The following is a 23,210-nucleotide window of genomic DNA, read 5'->3' on the forward strand; positions in this document are numbered from 1 at the left end:
GTCAATAAATGGCAAGGGGTCGCAGCCCAAAATCAGGTTAGGCATGGAGGGCTCGACCCAGTAAATGTGAGGAGATTGCAGGTGTTTTCAGGGGGCCTGGACTGGACCTCCAGAGGCAAAACACCTAGTGAGTATGCTCAGGTAAGGGTTCAAATGTCAGAATAAGCACGAATTGCGGCAAAGATATCCTTCAGCAGGTCAGCTGGGCTGCTTTCCCCTCAATGGAAAACAGAAAACCAAGGGTGAGAGAGCTGCGGGTAGAAAAAAGCCTAACTAGCCTTGTATAAATGTGCTGGTTCAGGTCCAGCAAGCCAATCACTAAAAGGGGCTGTGAGCTGAGGGTCAGCTGACCAACCATACTTGTAGGACTGCCCCTCAGCCTTAGCCACCCTCACAAGAAGTGAGAAGGATAGTCCATGTACCTATACTGGCCTAAACCAATTAGGACCAATATCACAAAACCCTCCATGGTAAGAATGGCAATTTGAGCCCACCTCATGTTCAACTAGAAAAATAATTAAAGCCCTGAAACGCTAAATGGCTGACAGGATTTTAGAAAATTCATTGGCGCCTCAATAGCTAACAATAAGGTGCATTATACTACCTATGCAGTAAAATGGCTTAGCAGAATGTTTGCCACCAACCTCCTACCTAAAACCTGTGTAGGGTGATAAATTCACCTTAGGGCAAAAATAGAGAGCCCGAGAGGCAACTCTGGTACCTAGTACTAGACACCTTAGGGGAAACCCAATACCATACACCTTATATAAGGTAAAAAGGGATGTAACGGCAGGAGGACTTCAGGAGAAGACCCGCTTGCCACCAAAAAGAGATCAAGGAACCAAAAATGACAGTGTGGAAAGCAAAATGTTGAGTGGAATTCTGTCTTAATAACATGCAGCAAGAAGGAACTGATTTTGAGCTTAAATTATTCCCGGATAAGATTATAGACATCCAGCAGAAAGCAGACAAACGTTTAATACAGGTATAAGGAACGTGCTCACAGAAGAACCAATGGAAAACTACCAGTGACCTCTGTATCTTGACTACAGACATGTCATGCTGTGCGTTATCAACGGTGAGAAGACTTTATTAGTAAAGCACTGACACATGGAGGGAAAGGGGACGAGCAAGTCACAAGTTAGTTAATTTAGTACCCTCAGTAGTGGATTCACTTCAGTTATTCCACATCCCCAAATACTTGTAGAAGTACTTTAATAAACATACTATCTTTCAATCTGTCATTGCGTCTGGTGGTGTTTCCCAGTGACAGAGGTCTGTAGCAGAGGTTATAGGCTTCATTCCAAGCCTTCTGATTTGCTCATAGAGGTCAGTAATGGGAATTATGTGCTAATCTTCATTACTGTTGCTGTTGTCTTCTTTCTTAGTTGTTCACTTTCTTCTTTCTTCCTCATACTTAGCTGCTGTGTGTATTCTGTCTTTTCTCATCTCTTGCACAATCTCCTCTCTGCAGATTGAAGTTGCCGATCCCAAGCTACGGATAGTTAACTTCGGGGCACTTACTGCTGGGCAGAGCTTGAAGAAGGTTGTTCCAATAGTGAACCACAGCGCTGCCCCTCTTACCTTTTCCTTGGGAATCACCCCGAACCTGCCAGTGCTGCAAGACCCTAAGGTAAGACTCCTACACCATTACAGTGCTGAACGCTGCCTGAGCGGAGGGCGTTGTATGCCAGGTAAAACATGTTTTTTGTGTGTGAAATTAGCATTTTGGTAATGGACACAAGCTTGTATTTCTAACAATATTCTCTTGCAGTGAACATAGAACAGTCATTTATTTAGTCACTCTGACATGACTTTGTACTGGCCATTCTCAATTTTGATGTCAACTCCTCTGTCTTTCTACATTCATTAGGGAATTTGGAAGTTGTTTGCTTGTGGAAGTTAGGACATACAGCCTCATTATGAGTTTGGCGGTAAGTGGTAAAATTGGTGGTAACTGAGTTACCGCCAATTATACCAATAAGCCAAATTATGAGGTTGGGTTTGGAGTGGAGGATTTACCGCCAGGAAAACCTTGGAAGTAAATCTTCCCACTCAACGCAGAAAAATCGGCAGAATTAATTCTGTTCAAAAAGTCCCATTGGGTCCAATGGACCCAAAATAAATGGGGAATTACACTGCAGCCACCAGGTGGAAATTCCACCTGACCAAGTGGCGGTAATGGTAATTCCTTAAGGCAATTCTTTGGCAGATTTACCGTAATGAGGCCCATAGTGTTCTGTTATAGGCGCCGTGATCTGTGGAGAGGCGGCTATCTTGTGGATAAAGATGGCAGCCTCCAGTGTGGGAGCCATTGGTGAACGTTGCGGCTCTCAGCAGAGTCTGATGCGGGATAGACTCACCATTGATCAGGAGATATCCTCTGGCCGAGATGGTCGCAAGCAGAATGGGAGCCGAGCGCAAGCAGCGGAGAAGCAGGTGCGCTGGAGCAGCGAGGCCGGAACACCACAGGATTTCCGCCACAGAGCGCCAATCCCTGTTAAATACAAGGTGGGAGGAGCGGAAGGTCAATGATCTGAATGAGCGTGACCCAGAAGGTGCAGTTTGAATTGCGGGGAAGTGGGTGGCTTAGGCTAGGATTTGAGACTGGAGAGAGGCACCCTGCATGGCAGTGACAGCTGTAGCCGAGTGAGTAGAGTGAGACCCAGGAGCCGTGAGGACGCAAGGGAGGTCCCTGCCAGAATGCTGGAACTTCTGGGCATGTTGAAGGGAACTAATGATCGCGGTGGCCAGCCGACAGTGAGAAGACCCTTCACTTCCAACATCATTTGCTGAAATAGTGTGTGCATCAGTATGACAGACAGGGGTAGGCCCACACTACCCCCAGATGCCTGCAGGTTGCCATCGATGACAACAAGGAGGTTGATAAGCCGCTGAGTACAGTAGGGTATGTACCAGGGCCTGACCCGTCCTGTGGTTGAGTGGGAGATGGGAGCCACCGGGAACTGCCAGAGGAGGCCGCAGGAGCCCTTAAGACTTGGAGCTGCTGCGAAGGGTCTGAGGACCATGTGGGGGTGACTGAAACTATAGGGATCAGGGTACATAGTTCAAGGGAGTCCCTGCACAGGAGAGACCTGTAATACTAACCAGTAAAGCGAGTGGTGTCGCACTGGTGGCAGAATAGCTGGGAAAGCCCTCTGGCGGAGATTAGGAGATTGGTGGAGGGGCCTGAGAAGGGGTTCGATAGGTCACTGGTAGGGGAGCCAGCAGTGATTAGAATGGTGAAGGGCCAACAGAAAATGGAACAGTATGTTGGTGTCGAGCCCAAACATGGAAAACGGGTTGCAACGGCGGCAGTGGATGACAATGACACAGTGTGAGGGATGGAGGGTGTCACAATGGATGGCCTCCTGGCAGCAATTCAAGAATCCAGAGTGTCTCTGGGGTGGAAGATTCAAGAAGTAGGGGTGGATGTCCCCCTGGTGCGGGCAGACTTGAAAAGGTGAACGAAAGAGTGACAAGCATGGAGCAGAGAGTAAGTGACGTGGAAGACGTGCTGACGCTGCTGCAAAATCAGGTGACGGGCCTGACGGGCGCAACGAGAGTCCTGGAAGAAAGGGCGGAGAATACAGAGGTATGCTCCCGAAGGTCTAACATCCAGATGGCAGGGGTGCCGGAAGGAGAAGAGGGGAATGTGTGGAGCTATTTGTGGAAATGTTGTTGCTGGACTCCTTTAACCTGAAGGGGCTTTCGAAATTGGTCTCAGAAGGGCACACGGGGTGCCAGGGAGGTTTCTGCCTCTGGGAGCACATCCTAGAGAAATTGTAGCTAAACTACTGAACTTCCGAGATAGACAGACAATCCTGCAGGAGGCACGGTGGATGGGGAATTTCGAACTGGGAAATGCAAGGGTCCTCATCTTCCCAGATTTTACACAAGAAGTCCAGAAACAGAGGTGGTCATTTGAAGCAGTGTAAAGGAGACTGCAGGAAGGAAACCTGAAGTACATGATGTTTTTCCCAGCAAAATTGAAAGTGTTGACGGACGGGAAGTCCCATTTTTTTTCCTCTGTGTGTCAGAGGCACGGAACTGGCTGGACTCGATGTGAAAGATCCAGTCAGCAAGAGAAGGGGATGTAATGGCAATAGGAAGATGTGATAGAGGGTGATGGAATGGACTGGACAAGATCCCCTTCAATCTTGAGGGGACGCCCGAGTACTGCAACAATGGAAGTGGGAAGGTTTATGAAGGGAGCAAAATGACATGATGTGGCAAAAGGGTGACCAAATCACGAGTTGTGGTCAAGTACCCCAGACCACTGGTCTGTTTGCCCTTGAGGGGGACCCTGGGAGGGGCAGAAGACACCACAGGTCACTGATAAGACAAGGCAGATGAGAAGCAGCGTATTGCTGTGCAGTAAGGGGAAGAAATCATCTTTTATGCACCAGCATTGGGGGGCCAAAGGGGGGCAGTGATGGATGGGGAGGGGGAGTTGGAAAATACGACATTGTCATGTTATGTATGGTTCACTTGTTTGAGGGGTGTACCTGGGGGAGGGTTGATGGGGAGGGAGGATGTGGATGGAGGGGCGCAAGGGGGAGTTCAGTTTTACAGTGGTTGAGTTTTTCATGAGATTGAATCACAGCACATGGCATGGTACATGAACGGGAAGGGTATCGGGAGAAGGTTGGTGAAGGGGTTCTGGGGGAGATATAAATACTCTATGCAAGGTTCACTGAGCTTAAAATAAGGACTTGGAATGTCCGGGGACTGGGAGACGGGTGAAAAGATTGAAAGTTGGGAAGTTCCTGAAAGGAAACGGGATACAGGTGGCACTGTTACAAGAAACACATTTTCTGGGCTCAGATCTAGATGCTTGGGAAATGGGGAGGGATGGTGTTTGCTTCAACTTTTTCATTGTATGCCATGGGGGTCTTGATCTGGATAGGCAGGGAAATCCAGATCCAGAAACTAGATGATCTACAGAGGGGCAGGATACCCTCCGACAATACTGGAGAGTGCCCACTGCACACCAGGAGAGTCCGGTGCCTCCAGTGGCGCAGGTAAGCCCACGGGCTCTGTGTGCTTATTGCTGCTGATCTCCATGTCAGCGCAGCGGAACACGTCAGATTGCCACCTTGCAGCAGTAATCCGGTTGTAAAGTGCGAATTGCAGAGTATCCCTCAAACAAGCTGCTAAATCTGTAACGCAGCTCTTTCCCCTACTAGCCCACACCATTGAGCCCCACGAGATCCAAATTTATTAAAGATGGCCGCCCAGTGAGTTCAGAAGAACCATCCCTTCTGTGCAAACAAAGGCACCTATCTGGTGCCTGTCCCGAGACGCCCGTACGCCTGCGCCAGGACCCCTGCACTATCACATCCAGCCCTTGCACCTTGAAACTGATCGTTGATCCTGGACTCCCTGTTTGTGTCTCAGCATTATCTTGCTGCCCCTGTGGCCACCACTCTCATCTGGACCCTAGGAGAGGGCAGGAGCCAGTCTCCCTTCCATCCAGTAACAGCGAAACATGTGCTGCTGGAGCAGCAGAATCCACCTCTAAGCCTTGCGATTCCATCGCATAATAGGTGAGCACGACTTGGGTGCATCTTATGCCTGTTTTTGCCTCTCATGCACATACAACATTGTACAGTGCTCCACCAGCCTCTCATGTGCCCCCCCTCACATGTTGTTTACTTGTCGCCTAGTAACACGCTCCACTTGCAGAGGGAAACTCCTCCAGCAGTCGGAAGCCGACCCTCTCCGGGGAAGGGAGCCAGGATCCCCTGCCCACAACCCTGCGCTGAGACACTAACTATGTTTGCTTTTTTACCATTGTGTCGACATGCAGGTAATGTGCAACTCAACAAACTCTGCCTACATTATCTACTATTGCTAACCTTATACTGAGGTTAGCAAAATTGGCACCAGACCCCCACATCCAATTGGAATAGACTCCCTTTGCCATATATTGCCGCTGCACTATCTGCTTTATATTATTTGTTCTGTGAACAGCTCTCTGCATGTCAGTTTCAGCTCTATGTCTAAACTATCAATTTATCCCACCACTTGGGATACTGTCAAAGTAATAATTGTATTGCGAGGCTTAATTAGCCTTTTTGCACTAACGGCGGCCACTTGCCCTACTCGTCAACAACACTAATATGCCTGTAATTTTGAACTAGTATATCAAGACAGCTGCTGCTAACTTGTATCCTGCCTTACTGCTAGTACATCTAAATCTGCCCGTTAACTGACCTAGCATAGCTCTATAAGTAATGGTGTATTGCTAGTACTTCTGATTTTGCCTGTTACCTGACCCAACTTATCACTATAGTGGTGGCTGATTGTTGAACTAATTTAGCCTTTTAGCACTAAATGGTTCCTGCCTACTGCCGGTAACTCGAACATAGCTGTAATATGATCTAATTGGTATACTGGCTCACCCTCTCTCAACATCTGATGTTGACAGTATTCTGATTCAGCACGTGTATCGCCGCTGCTGCCTGTTTACATAAATATAATTGTCTGCTAATTAGCCCATCTGCACCAAATAATACCTCCTTTAGCCTTAGTAATCTAAACTAGGCACAACTAGCCGCTGCTACACTGCATAGCCTAACTGTGATATTATATAGCTGTAGTGTAACACTGCGCTACTTATAACTTTGGGGCACTATGTATGTTACCGTGCTAAACCTATTCTCATTAGGCACTTTACTAGCATTAGGTCCATCAGCTAGCTTTACGAGGCCGTCCACCCTACCAGCGCCAGACGACAAGATTACAATTAGCATGATAATGACCTAGCGTGATATGCCCACATCATCTCAAACTAACAACCTGGCCTATCGACAACTGTCAAGCAATTTGAACCACGCTGCTGGAGAATCACCCAATCTTAATAGACCTTGTAATATTGCTTCCAGAAACACTAGGCTCCATTCTAGACTGTCCAAACTATTTGAACCACCTATTAGTTCTATGACCTATCCAGACCTGAAGAGAAAAAGCCCACTCAGTAGACAAACTTATATTTCAGGAAAGCTTGCTCCTACTACCTTAACCTCCCACACAATGCATAGCCCATCCTACAAAAAACGACAACAGATCAAGCCCTATATTTCATCACAGGATGTTGGAACTACTACCTGCACCTCACCTACCCCATTGACAGGCAGCTCTGCCTCAAACCTCAAGGGGGCCTTAATAAATGCCAGATCCCTAGTCGCACATGTCATAGAGATATCGGACCTTATCCTGGCAGAAAACTACGACTTTTTCTCCATCACCGAATCTTGATTGCACGCAGCAGCAGGCCCTGCCCTTATGTTAGCAGTTCCGGACGATTATACCATTCTGAGCGCAGACAGATGCGAGACACCAGGAGGAGGTATAGCGCTAATTGCTTAATCGAATCTATCCATGAGACTAGCCCCCTCCTTTGACATTAAATCCTGCGAATTCCTGACAGCCAAACTACCTGTCACTAATTCCCATACACTCACCATTCACCTCATATACAGGCCGCCAGGACCCATCAGTTCATTTGAGGAGGACATCTCCACCGTCCTCTCCGACAAGCTAAAAAAAACACCTTGCAAGTGTTATTGCTAGGAGATCTTAATCTGGGATTTAATGATCCTAAAGACCTACAAGAAACCACTGTTGCTAATATCTTTGCAGAATTTGGTTTCACTCAGAGTGAATTTAGCCACCCACAACAAGGGAAGAACATTAGATTGGGTGGTGGACTACAATTGTAACGCCTCGAATACTGCCATAACCACTCATGTATGGACAGACCACCACCTTCTATCATTCACATTGACAACCAAAATGCCTACTACTAAAAATATCTGCTCCACCCATGTTGACAAGGAATAAAAAGAACATTATGATTGATAAACTTCTACCTCTTATCCTACCCACCCTCAATTCACTTCCTGATAGTATGGATCCCACCATGCTAGTTGATGAATGCAACAAAATTATGACCACAACTCTGGACTCCATTGCCCGTCCAAAAATGAGACGAAGCAAGCCTAAAGCCCATCTCAATTCCTGGTTCACCCCACACCTGAAAACCTTGAGAATGGAAAAAAGAAAATGTGAGGTCTCATGCAGGTTATTACCCTCCGCGGAAAACCAAACCAACCTTACTAACATATGTTCTCGCTACAAGAAAGAAATACTCTTGGCTAAGCCAGAAACCTATAACAATAGAATCTTGCAAGCTAATTTGAGTATGAAGGAATTATTCACAATCCTAAAAGAACTAGAAACACCGATCCCAGCAGACAACTGTGTGTAGGACAAAATCTGGTGTTCCAATATTCAGCAAGCACTAGCAAATAAGGTCACCAACCATCAGGACAAGATTGCCAAAAAAAAGCATCCCTAACCACCACTACTTCACCTAACAAATACCCCTGTGCCAACTCATAAACCTCCAGTCCGATTTAGCTTCTCGAAAATCTCTTTTCTCGAGCCCAATTAATTAAGGATGCCGCAAGAGATTTAGCACCTTTCATATCAAAGCTAATCAACGCCTCATCATCCTCGGGCACCATCTCAAGTAACCTTAAAGAGTCCTGGGTACTCCCTCTTCTTATAAAACAGACACTAGACCCAACCATACCAACTAACTACCGGCCCATTACTACAGTGCCATTTCTGCTTAAAATTTTAGACAAGGTGGCCTATCTCCAAATACAGAAGTATTTGGAGCTCAGCCAACTCCTCAGAGCCCGCCAATCAGGATTTCAGCCCCAACATGGCACCGAACAGCATTAATTGATCTCAAGGCCCAAATTGACGAGCTGAGGGACAAGGGAAAATCAGCCTTACTACTCCTTCTCAACCTCTCGGCTGCATTTGACCTGGTGGACCACAAGGTCTTACGTAACCACCTGGACTCAGCAGCCCATTTCTCTAAGGAGGCCATAGTTTGGATACAATCATTCCTAAGGAACAGGACTATTAAAGTCTTCTCACCTTCAGCAGCCGCAGACTCCATCCCAATCACTTGCGGAATGCCCCATGGATCATGCGTTTCACCCACATTGTATAACATATTTACCAAGCCCCTTTTCAATGATCTGGACCATCTTGGTATCACCTACAATAACTATGCAGATGATACCCAGATTCTCCCACCACTTACTGGGGATTATGACAAGGATTTGGCCTTGGTAAATAGAGTTTACCTTATCATCCAGGCATGGATGGCTACTCACAGTCTGTGCCTGAATGATGACAAAACTGAGCTCATCATCCTGGGTACCACATCCAACCTAAAAGAACTTGGCCCTGAATATACCACCTTTAATATTGACAGTAACTCTATTAAAGTTGCCAAAGAGGTGAAAACCATAGACCTTCACCTCGACTCCACCTTCACTTTTACCAAGGAAGTCAATTCCATGGCTTCTGCCACTGAATATACATGCAAACTAATTAGAGCTGGGAAACCATTCTTATCCAAGAATAGCTGTATCATCCTGGCCAGAGCTCTAATCTTGTTCAAATTGGACTACTATAATGCCCTCTACATTCGTGCCAATAAGTACATTGTTAGGAGAATACAAACACTCCAAAATAATGCTCGAGAGCTGCCTTGGGCATAGCAAGTAAAGAGCACATTCCATAGACAAGGAGACCGAATAACTGTTTATCTAACAGTGACCAAATCTGGCTGAAAACTGCCTCACTTACTTACAAATGTTAGAACAACACTGCACCTAGCTACCTCACTGAGAGACTCAACAGAAAATCCTCGAGCAGGCCCACTAGACTAGCTAATACTTACTGCCTAATTGTGCCAAGATTTAAACTTTCTAAAGTCGGGGGTAGCAGTTTCCCAGTCAAAGCAGCACAGCTTTGGAACTCCCTACCTCCATCCTTGAGAGTTGACCAAACGTATGTGAACTTCAGACAGAATCTTATCAACTGGCTTAAAGATAACGACCAGTAATGCATCGGTCTCCCTTTTACACCTGCACTGTAAATAGATCCCAGATTGACTTTTTTAAATTATTTTTTTCTGTATAGTGTTTTTTCAGTATCGTACACACCTACTATTTCTTGTCATGCATTTGTATATCTTTACCTGTATTTCTACGCCTTCCATTGTGTAACTAAGCTGAAAGTCTTCTTGTATCTCCTGCGCCCCGATACCCTTGGGTTTGGCACGCATTACAAATAAATAAACAAACAAGTAAAATAACACTGCAAGGTTTCTGATTAAACGAGTAATGATAGAGGTTTTAAATTCTATAGAGGGTATCCCTTTTTCTCACAGGCACACAGCTTCCAGACTTGATTACATATTTGTGGGCAGGTAATGTGTTCAGTGGTTCACTGATACAAAATATTTGAGGCAGATTCTGTCAGACCATGCTCCACTGGTGACGAATATATAAGGGTGGAAATCACTAGGTTCTCTGAAATCAACAAAGATTCAGGGACAGAAGTGGGTGTTATGTGGGAGGCCTTTAAGGTAACAATGAGGGGGGCATGTATATCAAGGATGGTAGGGGTATGCAAAACAGTGAACGAGTTGCTGGTACAGGTTAAACGGGATCAGGCAACTAGAAGATGAGCAATTGCGAGGGCACCAGGTAGGTAGTGATCTGGCAGGTGCGCTTTAGAGAAAGCAGGAGCGCCAGGAAGCGCTGCTCAAATTTGAGTATATCCAACAGATGGTCCGAATACATGGGAAGGGGGGTAAAGCAGGCAGCTTGCTGACGTGGACGATACAAAAGGAATCACCAAGATCAGCAATAACCCTGATCTATGGTTAGGGGGGAAACCTGGTTACTTTGCAAAGGAAAATTAATGAAATGTTCCAAGAATATGACAGGAGGCTCTCTACTAGTGATGGTATGTACATAGAGAGGGAAGAGGCTAACTTATTAGATGTGGTGCAGTTACCACTGCTGTTGGATGACCACAGTGCTGATTTCAATGCACCAGTGGCGGAGGCGGAGATACGATGCACACTGTGATCTATGCAAAGGAACAGATCACCCGGGTTAGGCGGGTTTCCGGTATAGTTCTACCACACGTACACTAATCTTTTAGTTCCTCTGGTGTATGATGAGGCATATGATAAGGGGATTCCCACAGAAACATTACGAGCAGCACTAATTACGGTGCTACTGAAATCCCGGAAAGACCCGAGTCATTGTGAATCGTACAGATCGATTTCTTTAATTAATATTGATGCAAAAATCCTAGGGAAAATCATTGCACTGAGACTGTCAAAGGCGGCACCAGGGTTAGTGCATCCGGACCAATGCTTTTTGTGGGGGGGAGTAGTACCTCAATCAACCTCAGGCGCTTGTATTATATTATGGAACATGTGCAATATGCTAATGAAGAACTCGCATTAGCAGCCTTAGCCGCAGTCAAGGCTTTCGATTCATTAGAATGGGCATAGCTCTTTAAAGGTACTGGATGCATTGATTTTGCGACCAGGCATAATGCAATGGATTAAACTTCTCTATAAGGACCCGATGGTGAGGGTGAAGACAGGGGGATGTGTTTCTTTGCGCTAGGCATTGGAAAGGGATACCAGGCAGGGGTGCCCTGTGTCCTCGATATTATTTGCTATGGCACTGGAGCCGTTAGCGGGATACTTTAGAAAATATATCCCGGAAACAGGGATCAAGATTCCTGGAATTCTTCACAACATCTGATTGTATGTGGATTATGTCTTGTTATATGTAAGTAACCCTTTGAAGAACGTCCCAATTATATTCGTAGTATTGAGCAACATGTGAAGATTATGTGGGATCCCAGTGTCATGATCTCTGCTTCCAAAAGATCAGGACTTGCCCGACTCCCTTGGAAGCAGACCCATAACCCCGGTTCCGAGTGCCAGCCAGTCCCAATTGGGACCTTTTGGACCCTGTCCTGGCGCCAGTGGCACCAGGCTCATAAAGATGCCCAGTCCCAGCGCTGGAAGCGCCAGGCTCATAATGCTTGGGTGGACTTACCTGCAGCAGACCATGCTGCTTACTTACCTGCCAGTTGAACCCCTGATCCTCTTCTGTTTGGGACTACTTTTCCTGTTGGGTGAGGCAGGAACCACTCCCTAGGTTCAGAACACTGGAACTCTTCTGGAAAGCAGGAACTCTTTTCTTACCTAGGCGTGGCTGTGGAAGGAGACACCTAAGCACTACAGGAGGCTATTTAAACCACACCCGATGGATGAATCTTGCTTTGCGTTATTCTGCATTCTCTGCAGCAGAACGCTCATCGTGTCTTCTGCTTCTGATCCTGGGCCTAAGGAAACAAAGGCTTACCATCCTGGAATCCAGTCTTCAGCAGCACCTGTAAAGACAAAGAAAGAACAGGTTAGCACTACGGTCTTCAGTGGCAGCGCATCTCTTACCTGGTTCATCGGCTGTCACCAACGCCTCGCGCTGCATTCCGGCATCTGAAAGACAAAGGCTTACCTACTCTTCGCATGTTCCGGAGGTCTTCGCACTGCATTCCGGCATCTGAAAGACAAAAGCTTACCAGCTCTTCGCACGCTCCGGAGGCCTTCGGCGCTGCATCCCGCATCTGAAAGACAAAAGAAGGTGCGTTTAAAGACATTGGGCAACTTTATTACTCACGTGCCATTACTCCTTCCCACGCCGAATCCAGTGGGTATTCCAGCACCCTTCAGCTTCTCTAAAGCTCCGAACTTGTACCTGCAAGATAAAAGGGACAGTTAGTGCGCATCGTGAAGCAGGCTACAAGCGCTTACCTACGTGCTTCCAGGCGCTTCTATTCCTCACGCGGGTTCGATCCTCAACTCTCATCAGCCCGCAATCCGCCATCGCCGGAACTCTGCAAAACAAGAGATATCATTACAAAAGACTTTTAAGACATTTGAAGCGCCCAGAACTTACCCTTCGTGCAGTTAACGACGGACAGCAGTCCTCTGAGGTCAAGAGGCCTGCACCCTTATCCAGTGAAGGAACTGGTTACGGCACCCTGCTCCGAGGCAGATGGAGAGCTCGGCGTTCACTTACCTAAGGTGAGGGTGTTAACCTTTGGGGTTCTACAGGAGAAGAGAAAGGGAAGAGGAGAGAGGCACCCAATAACCCCAGTTCATTAATCCCATATTTTCTATCTGCAGACATCTTACTCTTCGAGTCAGAAATACAGTGCACAGAGGTCCAGCCCAAAGAGCCAACCGTGTGTTACACATCACCTTAGAAGATACGGCATTCACCCAGTCAAGACCGGCGCCTCTGCGGGAATCAGGTGAGCGTTACACCCAGTGAATACAAAAAAGTCTCTTCTATTGATGGCTTTGCAGGAAAGGCGAAGGGAAACATTCCCAGAATGCGAGATAAAGTGGGAATTTGAATGTTTTCATTATCTGGGAGTACAGATATTTCATGATATGGAGGAGACCTTTGTGTACAATATGGGCAGGGCATTGACGGGTATTGGGGACGCAGTGGATTTCTGCAAAGTGTTATCGTTGTCATTAATGAGGCGAATAATCTTGTCTAAAATGGTGGTCCTCCCTCAGTTATTGTATTACTTTGTCAATATGCCATATATCATAAAAAAGGTGTTTTTTTAAATGCTGGCCTTGAAGATAGGGCAATTACTGTGTGGTACAGGAAGGCGAAGAGTAGCTCTGGAGATGCTCTGATGGCTGCATCAGGACACAGGGTTATCCCTTCTGGATTTTGAAAAATACTTCATGGCAGCCCAATTATAGGCCATAGTTTGGTGGGACAACTCCCCAAAGGGGGACTTAGGATGGCTGTTGGGCTCCCTCCCGCGATGCAGGCAGGTTATTGAACTGTTGTGGGACCTGATGGGATCTACTGGGAAAGAAAATATATACAAAGTCCTTTGGGAGGTGTGGGGTAAACTGCTGTGCAAGCTTCACATCTCAGGTCCCAGCTCTGAATCCTGCAGGAGCATATGAGTCCTCCAGGCACCTTTGTCAATTCCTCCGAGCAATCTTTTGATTATCACTACTGAGGTGACAAGGCCGGGGGGGATAGGGGAAGTGGTTAAAATAACAAAAGTACAGGTCTCCTACGGAAGCCTCTTCCTCAGAACCGTGCACCTCCAGGAAACCTGCAAACAAATGCATCTATTGGTTACTGTTAATTTCCCATTATTTGTTCTAGTTCCCTTGGTTCCCTGGGTTACCTGTCTACCTCTGCACCAAGCTTGGAGGTAACTCTCTAGCAAATGTTTTTACTCTGGCTCTGCTTGCTTCTGAAGTGTTTTTCTGCCTAAACTTTTACAGTTTCTTTTCTGAAACTAGAACTAGCTTCTTTAATACCCTTTTCTTCCTGCTTATTGAACAATATGTATTCTTAAATTGGTACTGGACTTTTTAGCTGCTCTCCTTTGGAAGTGTGCAATATTTTTCTTCTCGGATTCTCTTTTATCACTCCTCAGAAATGTTTTTAAATGCTCTTTGAGCTCAACTTTTGAAAACCGAAAACCTTAAACTACTGTGGACAACACTGTCTTCTTCTCCTGAAATGGGTTACAATCTCCTCATAACATATTGTCTTAACTAGAACTTGTCTTGTTACTTTAACTCTTGTCTTTCACTTACTAATAACTTCCTTCCTTTGAAAAAACACTTTCTTCACGTGATCCGCACTGCTCCGCACAACAACTGCTCACTCCACTTCTACACGAACACACCGCTGATGCCTGGACACCGTTGAAGCTATCAGAGCTTCACATATCCTGTGCAGCTCACTCTGTCAGCTATTCGCGGCATGGTCCTTGTCAAACAACGTTGCTGATGCTGCGACGTATCATAAGGTGCTTTACTCTAAAGTGCCCGCTTCTGCCTGATGAAATCACGCATTTAATATCTTCAAGAAACAAAGGATTAATGCTTTATGTGCGGTTATGCACACTTCGCTCTAACTGATTCACTACTTGACATTCACTCAGCTGATGTCGCGCACTATCCGGATCGCATGAATCCATGTCGAAAACTCTATTTACAATTGCTTATAGCTCTTTTAACATTGGTACAGAAACATCTTAAAAACAGTCTCTCATTCACGTTCTTCTTTTTCTTTAGAGGACAATTTTGTAGAGGAACACTGTTCAGAGGTTTTAACACGTAACCGTGGTCATCTTGTATTTTAAACTCGATTTTTCTACAGTCACTTATCTGTTCCTTCCTTTACTGGATCGCCTGGGATTGGGTTTCCTTGTTCCTTACTTCTTAGATGCTATAGTTAGTCTTATTTTTCACTGGAGCCTCATGTAGCTGTGACCTTCCTTGGAGTTGACTTGAATGAAAGGCAGTTTAGAATCTTGTGAAGATTCAAAACTATCACAGAGAATTCCCTTCAGCCAATCAGTGTCCCACTACAGGCCCACCATCTTGGATTGGGACTACTCCAGTTTCCTGAAAGGGAAAGTTAAGTAAGAAATGTTCTTACCCCAGGGTTCCTTAATTAATACACTAACAGTTCTGTGACACACTGCACCAAGCACTATTCTGAACCAAGCACCTCTTTCTGTGTGTAATGCAAAATGGGAACCTGACGGTACAGTCCAGACCTTCCCTTAGGGTTCAATGTTAATCTGTGGGAAACATTGAGAAGTATGGCTCCAACGAGACTGCGAGGCAAGGGATTCTTGAAGATTGGGGATTTCTTCTCAGATGGAAAATGACTTACCTTCGAACAATGGAGGGACAAATATGACAGGCAGAAAGATTCTTTTGAAGGTCTCTCTTCTCGCATATGGAGGGATGGTAAAGAGGTTGGCCGTAATGTGGGGAGATATTTCAGAGGAACCAGAGGTCGGCCTAGTACTGCAGATGGTGCTGACGCTCAGCAAAGGAAAAGGGATTATCTTGCGACTGTGTACGGGACTTCAGAAAAGGGTACTGCAGCAGGACCTGGGAATCAAGGCTAAATGTGAAAGAGATGTTGGGTTTGCGATATCAGAGAAGACATGGGTTCGCATATGGGAACAGGTAAAGTATCAAGGAATACAGGGTTCCGGTTGATCCAATTCAACCATTTACACAGGGTATATATGAACCCCATCGAAACTTCACGCCATCAACCAACAGGTTCACGATTTGGGGGAAGTTCGGCAGGATTCTGGCACATGGTGTGGGAATTCTCTGTGATAACTTACTGGGAAGAGGTGATAACCAGGGTCAATTCTCTTATGCATGGATCCTATTGGCGTATGCCACCCGTCTCTTTATGGGGGCTGATGCCGGGGAGGAAGGTGGACAGAGCCCAGAAAAAGATGCTACAATTTCTGTTTATTTTAGCCAAGAGAATGATTGCAATTTCATGGAAATGTCCCAAGTGTCTGGCAATACAGTTTCGGCTTAGGGATGTTCAACAGTGGAGCCTGGCCAAATCAGAAATCTTATGTATACAGGGAGGGGAGGAGGAGAAGGGTGAGGAAGAGATGGACTGGGGGCATATGTTAAATGAGTTGACATTGTTGCCAGATCTTAAGACCACACTGATGGGAGGAGATTTGTTAGGCGGGAGGGATGGAGAGTAGGTGGAGGAGGAATGAAGGGAGGGATGAGGAGAGCAGATATGGGAAGCTGAAGAAGATTGAATGGAAAGGAGGTGGGGAATTGGTAATGGAGAGGAGAGAGAGGAGGGATAGGCCTAAAGAGGGGGCTGGAATTGGGGCTGGATGATGTATATTTGGGATATTCGGGAATTGGTTTGGGAAGGTCATGCAAGATTGTATGTACCGGTAATGATGTGACTAATCCATATGTTGTTAAATACAATAAGATTGAAATAAGAACAGATTTAAATAAACAAATAAAGAAAACACATTAGGGACCATAACATAAGTGTTCTAGTGGGTGTTCTGTTTTCTTGCAATTATCTTACCCATCTCCAACTGGTTCTAAATGACTGTTTATTCCTTCTCATTTGCTTTACCATACACAGTTACTAAATGTTGCTCTTAACATTGCTAACTATTTCCTAACAGTTTTAAAGGTAAAGTGTTAGTGTTCTGTCCCCTAACAGTGGCTGTATGTATGCGTATGCGTATGATAGTGGTTGTCTGACAAAACTTACCTTATGTTTCCATTGCTTTGAGTGTATTATGCCTGGTAAATGGTTGTATACTTTTGAATTATTGGCGTGCTCTGTGTGTGTCTCATTGTAGATCTAGACCACTCTCACTCACTCCTGAGTCCAAGCCTTCCTGCTCTGCTTGACCCTACCTTGATTTGGTTTGGGTCTTTCCTGCTAACCGCAATTAGTTGGACTCTCAAAATCCACCCGAAAGTTGGTTCTGAGAATCCATCTCAACATAAACACTACCTTTCGGCTCCTGTGCCTATTTAAACAGGAACAAAGATCTCTTTTCTTCGCAGAAAAAGGCCATTAGGCATCATTTTGATTATCTATTTCACCCACAGCCCCCTGTTAGAACATGGTGGAAACTGAACTTGGGATGGAATTCTCAAATGGGGAAAACCTGTGTGCCTATGGATTCCTTTGAGCTTGACCTTTTCATCTGAAAGGCTGCCTTCCTAATAGCAGTGAAATCTGCCAGCAGGCTAAGCGCCCCCAGCAGGCACCCTTACCTGCGGCCGCTGGTACCCATACCCACAGTGGCGGCACTCCGTGTGTCAGGTGGTTAAGAGGCACCCAGTCAGGCGGCAGGCTGGAAGCCATCAGAGCAGCCCGGCTCCCTGGAACACCGCCATGAAGGCCTGAAGTGATGCGGCACTCCCATCACTGGGTCATCCCCTCTGAATCACCATAGCAAGGTGCCACAGTCCAACGGCCTCATTGTGACTGCTGCATCATATATAAACGGGGCAGACTTGCAAGGTAGTGCGTCTTGACGCTCTTCGTGACTGCCCCTTTCCCGGCCAATGTGTTTCCTGCCTTCTAGAGTTGCTGCCATTTAAACTGGCCCTTTTCTGCCTGCCTGCTCTGCCTTTCTTCCTGCTTTTTCTGCTAGTCTGCACTGCCTTCTTGTCCTGCCCTTTGCTTGTCCTGATTACCTGCTCTGCCCCCTGCTGACCTGCCTGATCATTTACCGGTCAGTCAGCCCTGCCTGTTCTACGCCAGTTTGTCAGGCCTGCCTGCATTGCTGTGCACCTTTTGTCTTTCTCTGTCTATACTGTCTTGACAGCCCTAAACTAACCAATCAGACCGCTGGACCTACTGCAGCCCGTCCCTCGTCTACTCAATTTTGCACATCTTACAGCTGTTAACACCTCTCAGGTTAGTGCTCGCACTGCCTCAACTAATACTGGGAGGCATGTCCGTGGTGTGGAGAGTCGATCCGTGACTCACCCGGATTGTTCACAATCTCTGGGGAAGAAGCGTCTTGTTCTCATCACTTGTTCAGCTGATGCAACCTGGACCCATCTCCAGACGTATGAGCAAGGCTTCTGGTATTCCGCGCCCATGAGACTTGCTGCTTGACGCAGAAGGGTGAGCAGTTGGAGGTTCAGGCTTTTAGTCTGGCAGGTTATGTTGATGAGGTTTGCTCTGACTTCTTTATGTGCCGTTTGTGGCTACATCACAACAGACATGGCTTGTGAGGTCTTTGTAAGTGTGACGTCACTCTGTTGAAGCATTGATGAGAGAAAATTGCATATAGAATAACTTGACAGCATCTAGTGCTCCCCGGTTGGCACAATGGAGACTCCCTACGGTGGATTCCTTGAGTGGATTCAGTGTTGGAAATAAAACATAAAAAGAAGTGCTTTCGAAAAAAAGTCTAACCATCTGTCTCACTTTTGAGGATGGCCGAGAACCAGTGTTGACCAAGTTGTGTAAACAAGTCTGCACTTCTTTGGATTCACCTTTGGAAGAATGGATGTGTTGGGTAATGCACCTTTAGTGTTGCTGGCAGCTTCAGATGTAGAAGACTTTAAAAAGACATGTCATTCTTAGTTGAGCAATTGAGAGTCTAGGTGGTTGCTTAAAGGGTCACTTTCATGTATCTTTACTTGTTAAAACACTTGAGCCGCAAAGACCAGCAACACATGAAAAACCAGCTTGTTGATCTCAAATAAAGGCTTGCAAATTGATCAAGGAGAAAAATCTTTTGACCAAAATGCCTGGTTGTGTTAATCTTTTTCTGAAACCGTCCACTGGCAACATTTAAAAACCTCAAGAGAAACATTGTTTCAGGTGCTCCTGTCTCAGAGACTTTTGTTTCAGACATGCTCACTTGAAACACTGATTTTAAGATTTTGACACTGTAAAGTCATCTGGGCCAAATTTGTATGCTATTTATTGTGTGTGTGTGTGTTTTCATCTCTTTTATGGTAATAGACAAAGAAAGAATTTCTAAAAATGAAAAATATTAGTACCATTGAGTTGGGCAGTTGCAACACATTTCCTGCACTATGATACAGAACTGCAAAACTAAAAACCAAAATATTTGTATTGCAAGTATCTGCTTCTTAAAATTGACATTGCTTAAAGATGTTGCAGGAATCATTGAAATTACTAACCCTAATTGGTATCTCTTATTTGCAGGTTCTTAGAATTTCACCTTCAACAGAGTTGATGCTAATGCCCCAGGGTGGGGCCTGCAAGGTTGAGGTTACCTTCTCCCCCAAATGTCGCATCCCACCATTTGCTGAAGAGGTGATGTTGGAATGTGCAGGCATGTCACGGGCACTCTTCGTGCTGCGCGGCTGCTGCCAGGGCATTGAAGTCAGCCTCGACGTGGAACATGTCCCCTTTGGAGCAGTAGTGTTGCACAGTGTGACAACACGGCGGGTCATAATGCAAAACACGGGTGACATAGGGGCCAGGTAATGTTAATGAATTTATATACGATCACCCGTGTGAACTTTCATTAAGGATAGGACAGGCTGGCATTCCATTCAGTTGAATGTATGCATGTAGAACTTGGCCAATTCTCACCCTATAATAGGGCCATTTTATATAAGTGATGGATGACATGGTTAAGCAAAAAGAGTTTATTGCCACTTGTAGAGTTAGCAACATTGTAGTCCCATCTTATTGTGTGAGAAAGTATGTCGACTTTTATTGACCAAAATTGAAACTTGATTAAAAGTAATTTGTTTAAAACTAGGAAAATGATGGCGGGATGTTTCATCACTGCTAGTTTCACACGGACGTTGGGGGCCTAGTGTTTTACCCAGCTGGAATCGGTCCATTGCTGAAAATGGAAATAAACACTGGAGTCTAGTATTTGAATGAGGAACATAGATACTGTCATCTTAATATATTTTGATCAGTAGCCTGAAACTGACAACACATTGAATGTTACCACATTGTCCTATGTGTAGTGGCATGTCTATGTTTCACTGCACATAGATAATGCTTAGATGACATGTTTGGAATCTCATATAATTTTTCCTCATGAATATTAATAAAGGATAACCTGAAAACCAGTCAGGATTCCGGCCCTCGAGGCCCAGTGTTGGACAACCCACTGACAGGGAATGTTTTGGAGAAAGACTAGGGAAGGTGAGGGGAAGCGAATGTTTGTGGCAACTTTGATAGAAGCTTTCCAGTGATCATCTCGTAGTGCTAGACATAGTTTGTAGCTTGGGTTTGACATGTGCTCAAGTGGATCCACTGAAGAGTGGAGACATATTTGCGTGGGCTTGTAATTACTGATCCAAAGCAAACCGCAGAATAATTATTTGGGGACTCCTCAGCCTGGCTGCCAAGTGTAGCAGAGTCAAGAGTAGATTGTATAAAAGAGGAATGTGAAGGGAAACATTAAGGATAGGTGAAGAATGTATGGGGTAGGATTGTGTACGTCTGTGTGACGTATTGCTTGCTACCATATTGCATGAAGGTGAGTGAATATCTAGTCCAGTGTGATATTTTACTGTGTAAAAGGACATTTCACACACTTATAGGAACCCCCATCTCTTGAAAATATGTCAGTGTGTAAAGAGATATTAAATATAATTATATTAAGAAGAATCCCATCATGGGCCCACCTGAACTGTAGTGAGGGTAAGAGTAAGATTGGGCCTTGAGTTCTGTGTGGGGGAAGGTAGACGTCCTGATCCAATAATGTGAGTCTCAAGTGGCGCATGTATGGGATGTGTACATGCGCACCAACCCTAATGTTCCACTACCTGGTACAAGAGGTTTACTACATTCCACCAGGGCCCAGCTGTCCCACAGGCAGCACATTGATCACTCTTCTTCCGTAGCATAGCAGATCTATCTGCCTCTCCCCTCCTGAATCACATCCCTTCACCCAAATTACAGTGGTGAACCAAAGAGCAAAACTACAGCATGATACAAAACGTTCCTGGGACCCCCAGGAGCATCATAAAAGCAGGGGGCATACTAGATTAGGAAAACCAAAGAAGAAAAACCTTCCAGGGCATGAGCACATAAAGTAAGGCAAACACAAATCACAATGCTCCTCCCAGGAACAAAGTCACAATATTGCATTTGGACCCATAGTGGCAAAATCAAAGTTGGGTACAATTTACATTGATATTAGATTAAAATAGCTTTAGTCATTCGCCAATTCAGAAATATTGATTTGATGTTTTAGCCTACCCTGTTTATATGTGGGGGAAAATGTTGCCTGTGTAATGTTTTTCAAAACCTTAAATTATTTTTTCAGTCTTTCACAAAGAATTTGTGTCCAACAATGTGTGTCCAACAATGCCTAAAATATGCCCTTATTTATCAGTGCTATTTTTTACACTTAACATGATTTTCTCTTATGTTGTCTCCTAAAAGGTTTGAATGGAATTTAAAACAGTTTCAGCCAGATTGCTCCATCAGCCCTGCTCAGGGTTACATTACCCCTGGCATGGAGGTGGCTTTGGATGTGACTTTTAGCCCGAAGCAGCTAAGCCAGGATATCCGCTATGAAGGACTGCAGTGCTCTATCGAGGGAAGTGCCCCACTCAAGCTGACTCTGTCTGGTTCCTGTGTAGGAGCACCCAGCACAAAAGAGGTATTGGTACAGCATTATCAATATTATCAGAGTGGGTGGGTGGGTAAGGTAGGTGAGAAGGAATTGGTAAATGTTGTTTGAAAGACTCCCTTTAATATCGCTCACACACTTTGGAGAGCCCTTCCCTGCTTGGGTGCTTTGAGAGGCCTGTCCCCATGTAGAACATTAACTCATCTGAACACCATACCTCTCAATTAACCAACCTGTACACACCTCACCCTCTTCCAGATGCTCCTGTAGCATTGTGTCATGCTGAAATATACCCCACCCCTATTCTTAGTGTCCTAGATAGATTACATGGTTTGGCTATTTAAAAGTAGCAGTGATACCAGAGAAGCCCAATTCAGCATCTAATACAGTGTGTTGTGTGAGCTTTGCTTTAAAACTCACCAAATCATACCAAATATTTTTCCCATGTTACTGCCTATGAATGTCCTTACCCACTTGAATTGGGTTTAGAGTTCACTAATATTAACACGATTTCCTGGCATAAAATGGAAAAGAATTCCTCAACAAATCAGTTTGCAGGATTTTACCATTCTAAAACTAGAAGTCATCAGCCCTGAAAACAAAAGCCTCTTTTAACCTAACCTGCATGATTGATTGCACCACACCATTGATCATCTGAATCAATTTGTTCTCCATTTTGCCCCTATGTTCTCTTATACTACACCATCAGATAAACTCAGTGTTAAAAAGCTGTCTCCTCCGCATACGCATCCTGTGCCGCATTTTCCCTTTCCTGACCTTTCAACACAGAGTCACCACTATTTCTGCATTCATCTTTTCACGCCTAGATTATGTCAACACACTATAATTAGGAGACCCTGCCTCGCAGCTGAGGAAACTCCAAAGAGTGCAAAATACTGCTACAAGACTCCTCCTAGCTTTAGGTCATAGAGAGCAAATCTCTCTCACCCGCTTAGTTCTCCACTGGTTTCTGGTCAGTCGGCGAAATTCCTTCAAGGGGATGTATATCACTCATTGAGCCTTCTACAACAAGGGACCTGAATATTTGCTGCAAATTTTTACTCGCTACAGGCTGAACAGAAACCTCTGATCGGGCTCAGCACTTCTACTCGTAATTCCAGTGACCAAATCAACTTGTATGGGGGCTGAGCTCCTTCTCAGCACAAGCACCCACAATCTGGAACTCTCTCCCTATAGCCATTCGCCACGTAGAGGACCACCTCACCTGAAGGAAAGCGCTCAAAACATATCCCCCCCCTGCACTCCTGCATATGTAATCTGGGCCACTTGTCCAACACGAAAAAACAACCCCATTGTCAACGTCTTACACCCTACTAATT

General features: G+C 45.4%; 1 protein-coding gene across 1 annotated transcript in view; it reads left to right on the forward strand.

Annotated features, from left to right (window-relative positions):
* Positions 1 to 23,210, forward strand: part of HYDIN (HYDIN axonemal central pair apparatus protein) — a 3,273,799-nt gene that overhangs the window by 3,067,122 nt on the left and 183,467 nt on the right. The window contains exons 78-80 of the mRNA XM_069654775.1: positions 1,475 to 1,633; positions 19,470 to 19,750; positions 21,681 to 21,900. Coding sequence (XP_069510876.1) covers positions 1,475 to 1,633; positions 19,470 to 19,750; positions 21,681 to 21,900 — 660 coding nt within the window. The remainder of the gene's footprint in view (positions 1 to 1,474; positions 1,634 to 19,469; positions 19,751 to 21,680; positions 21,901 to 23,210) is intronic.

The sequence above is a fragment of the Ambystoma mexicanum genome, chromosome 1p (genome assembly GCF_040938575.1).
Source record: "Ambystoma mexicanum isolate Mex_15411 chromosome 1p, UKY_AmexF1_1, whole genome shotgun sequence".
Lineage (NCBI taxonomy): Eukaryota > Metazoa > Chordata > Amphibia > Caudata > Ambystomatidae > Ambystoma > Ambystoma mexicanum.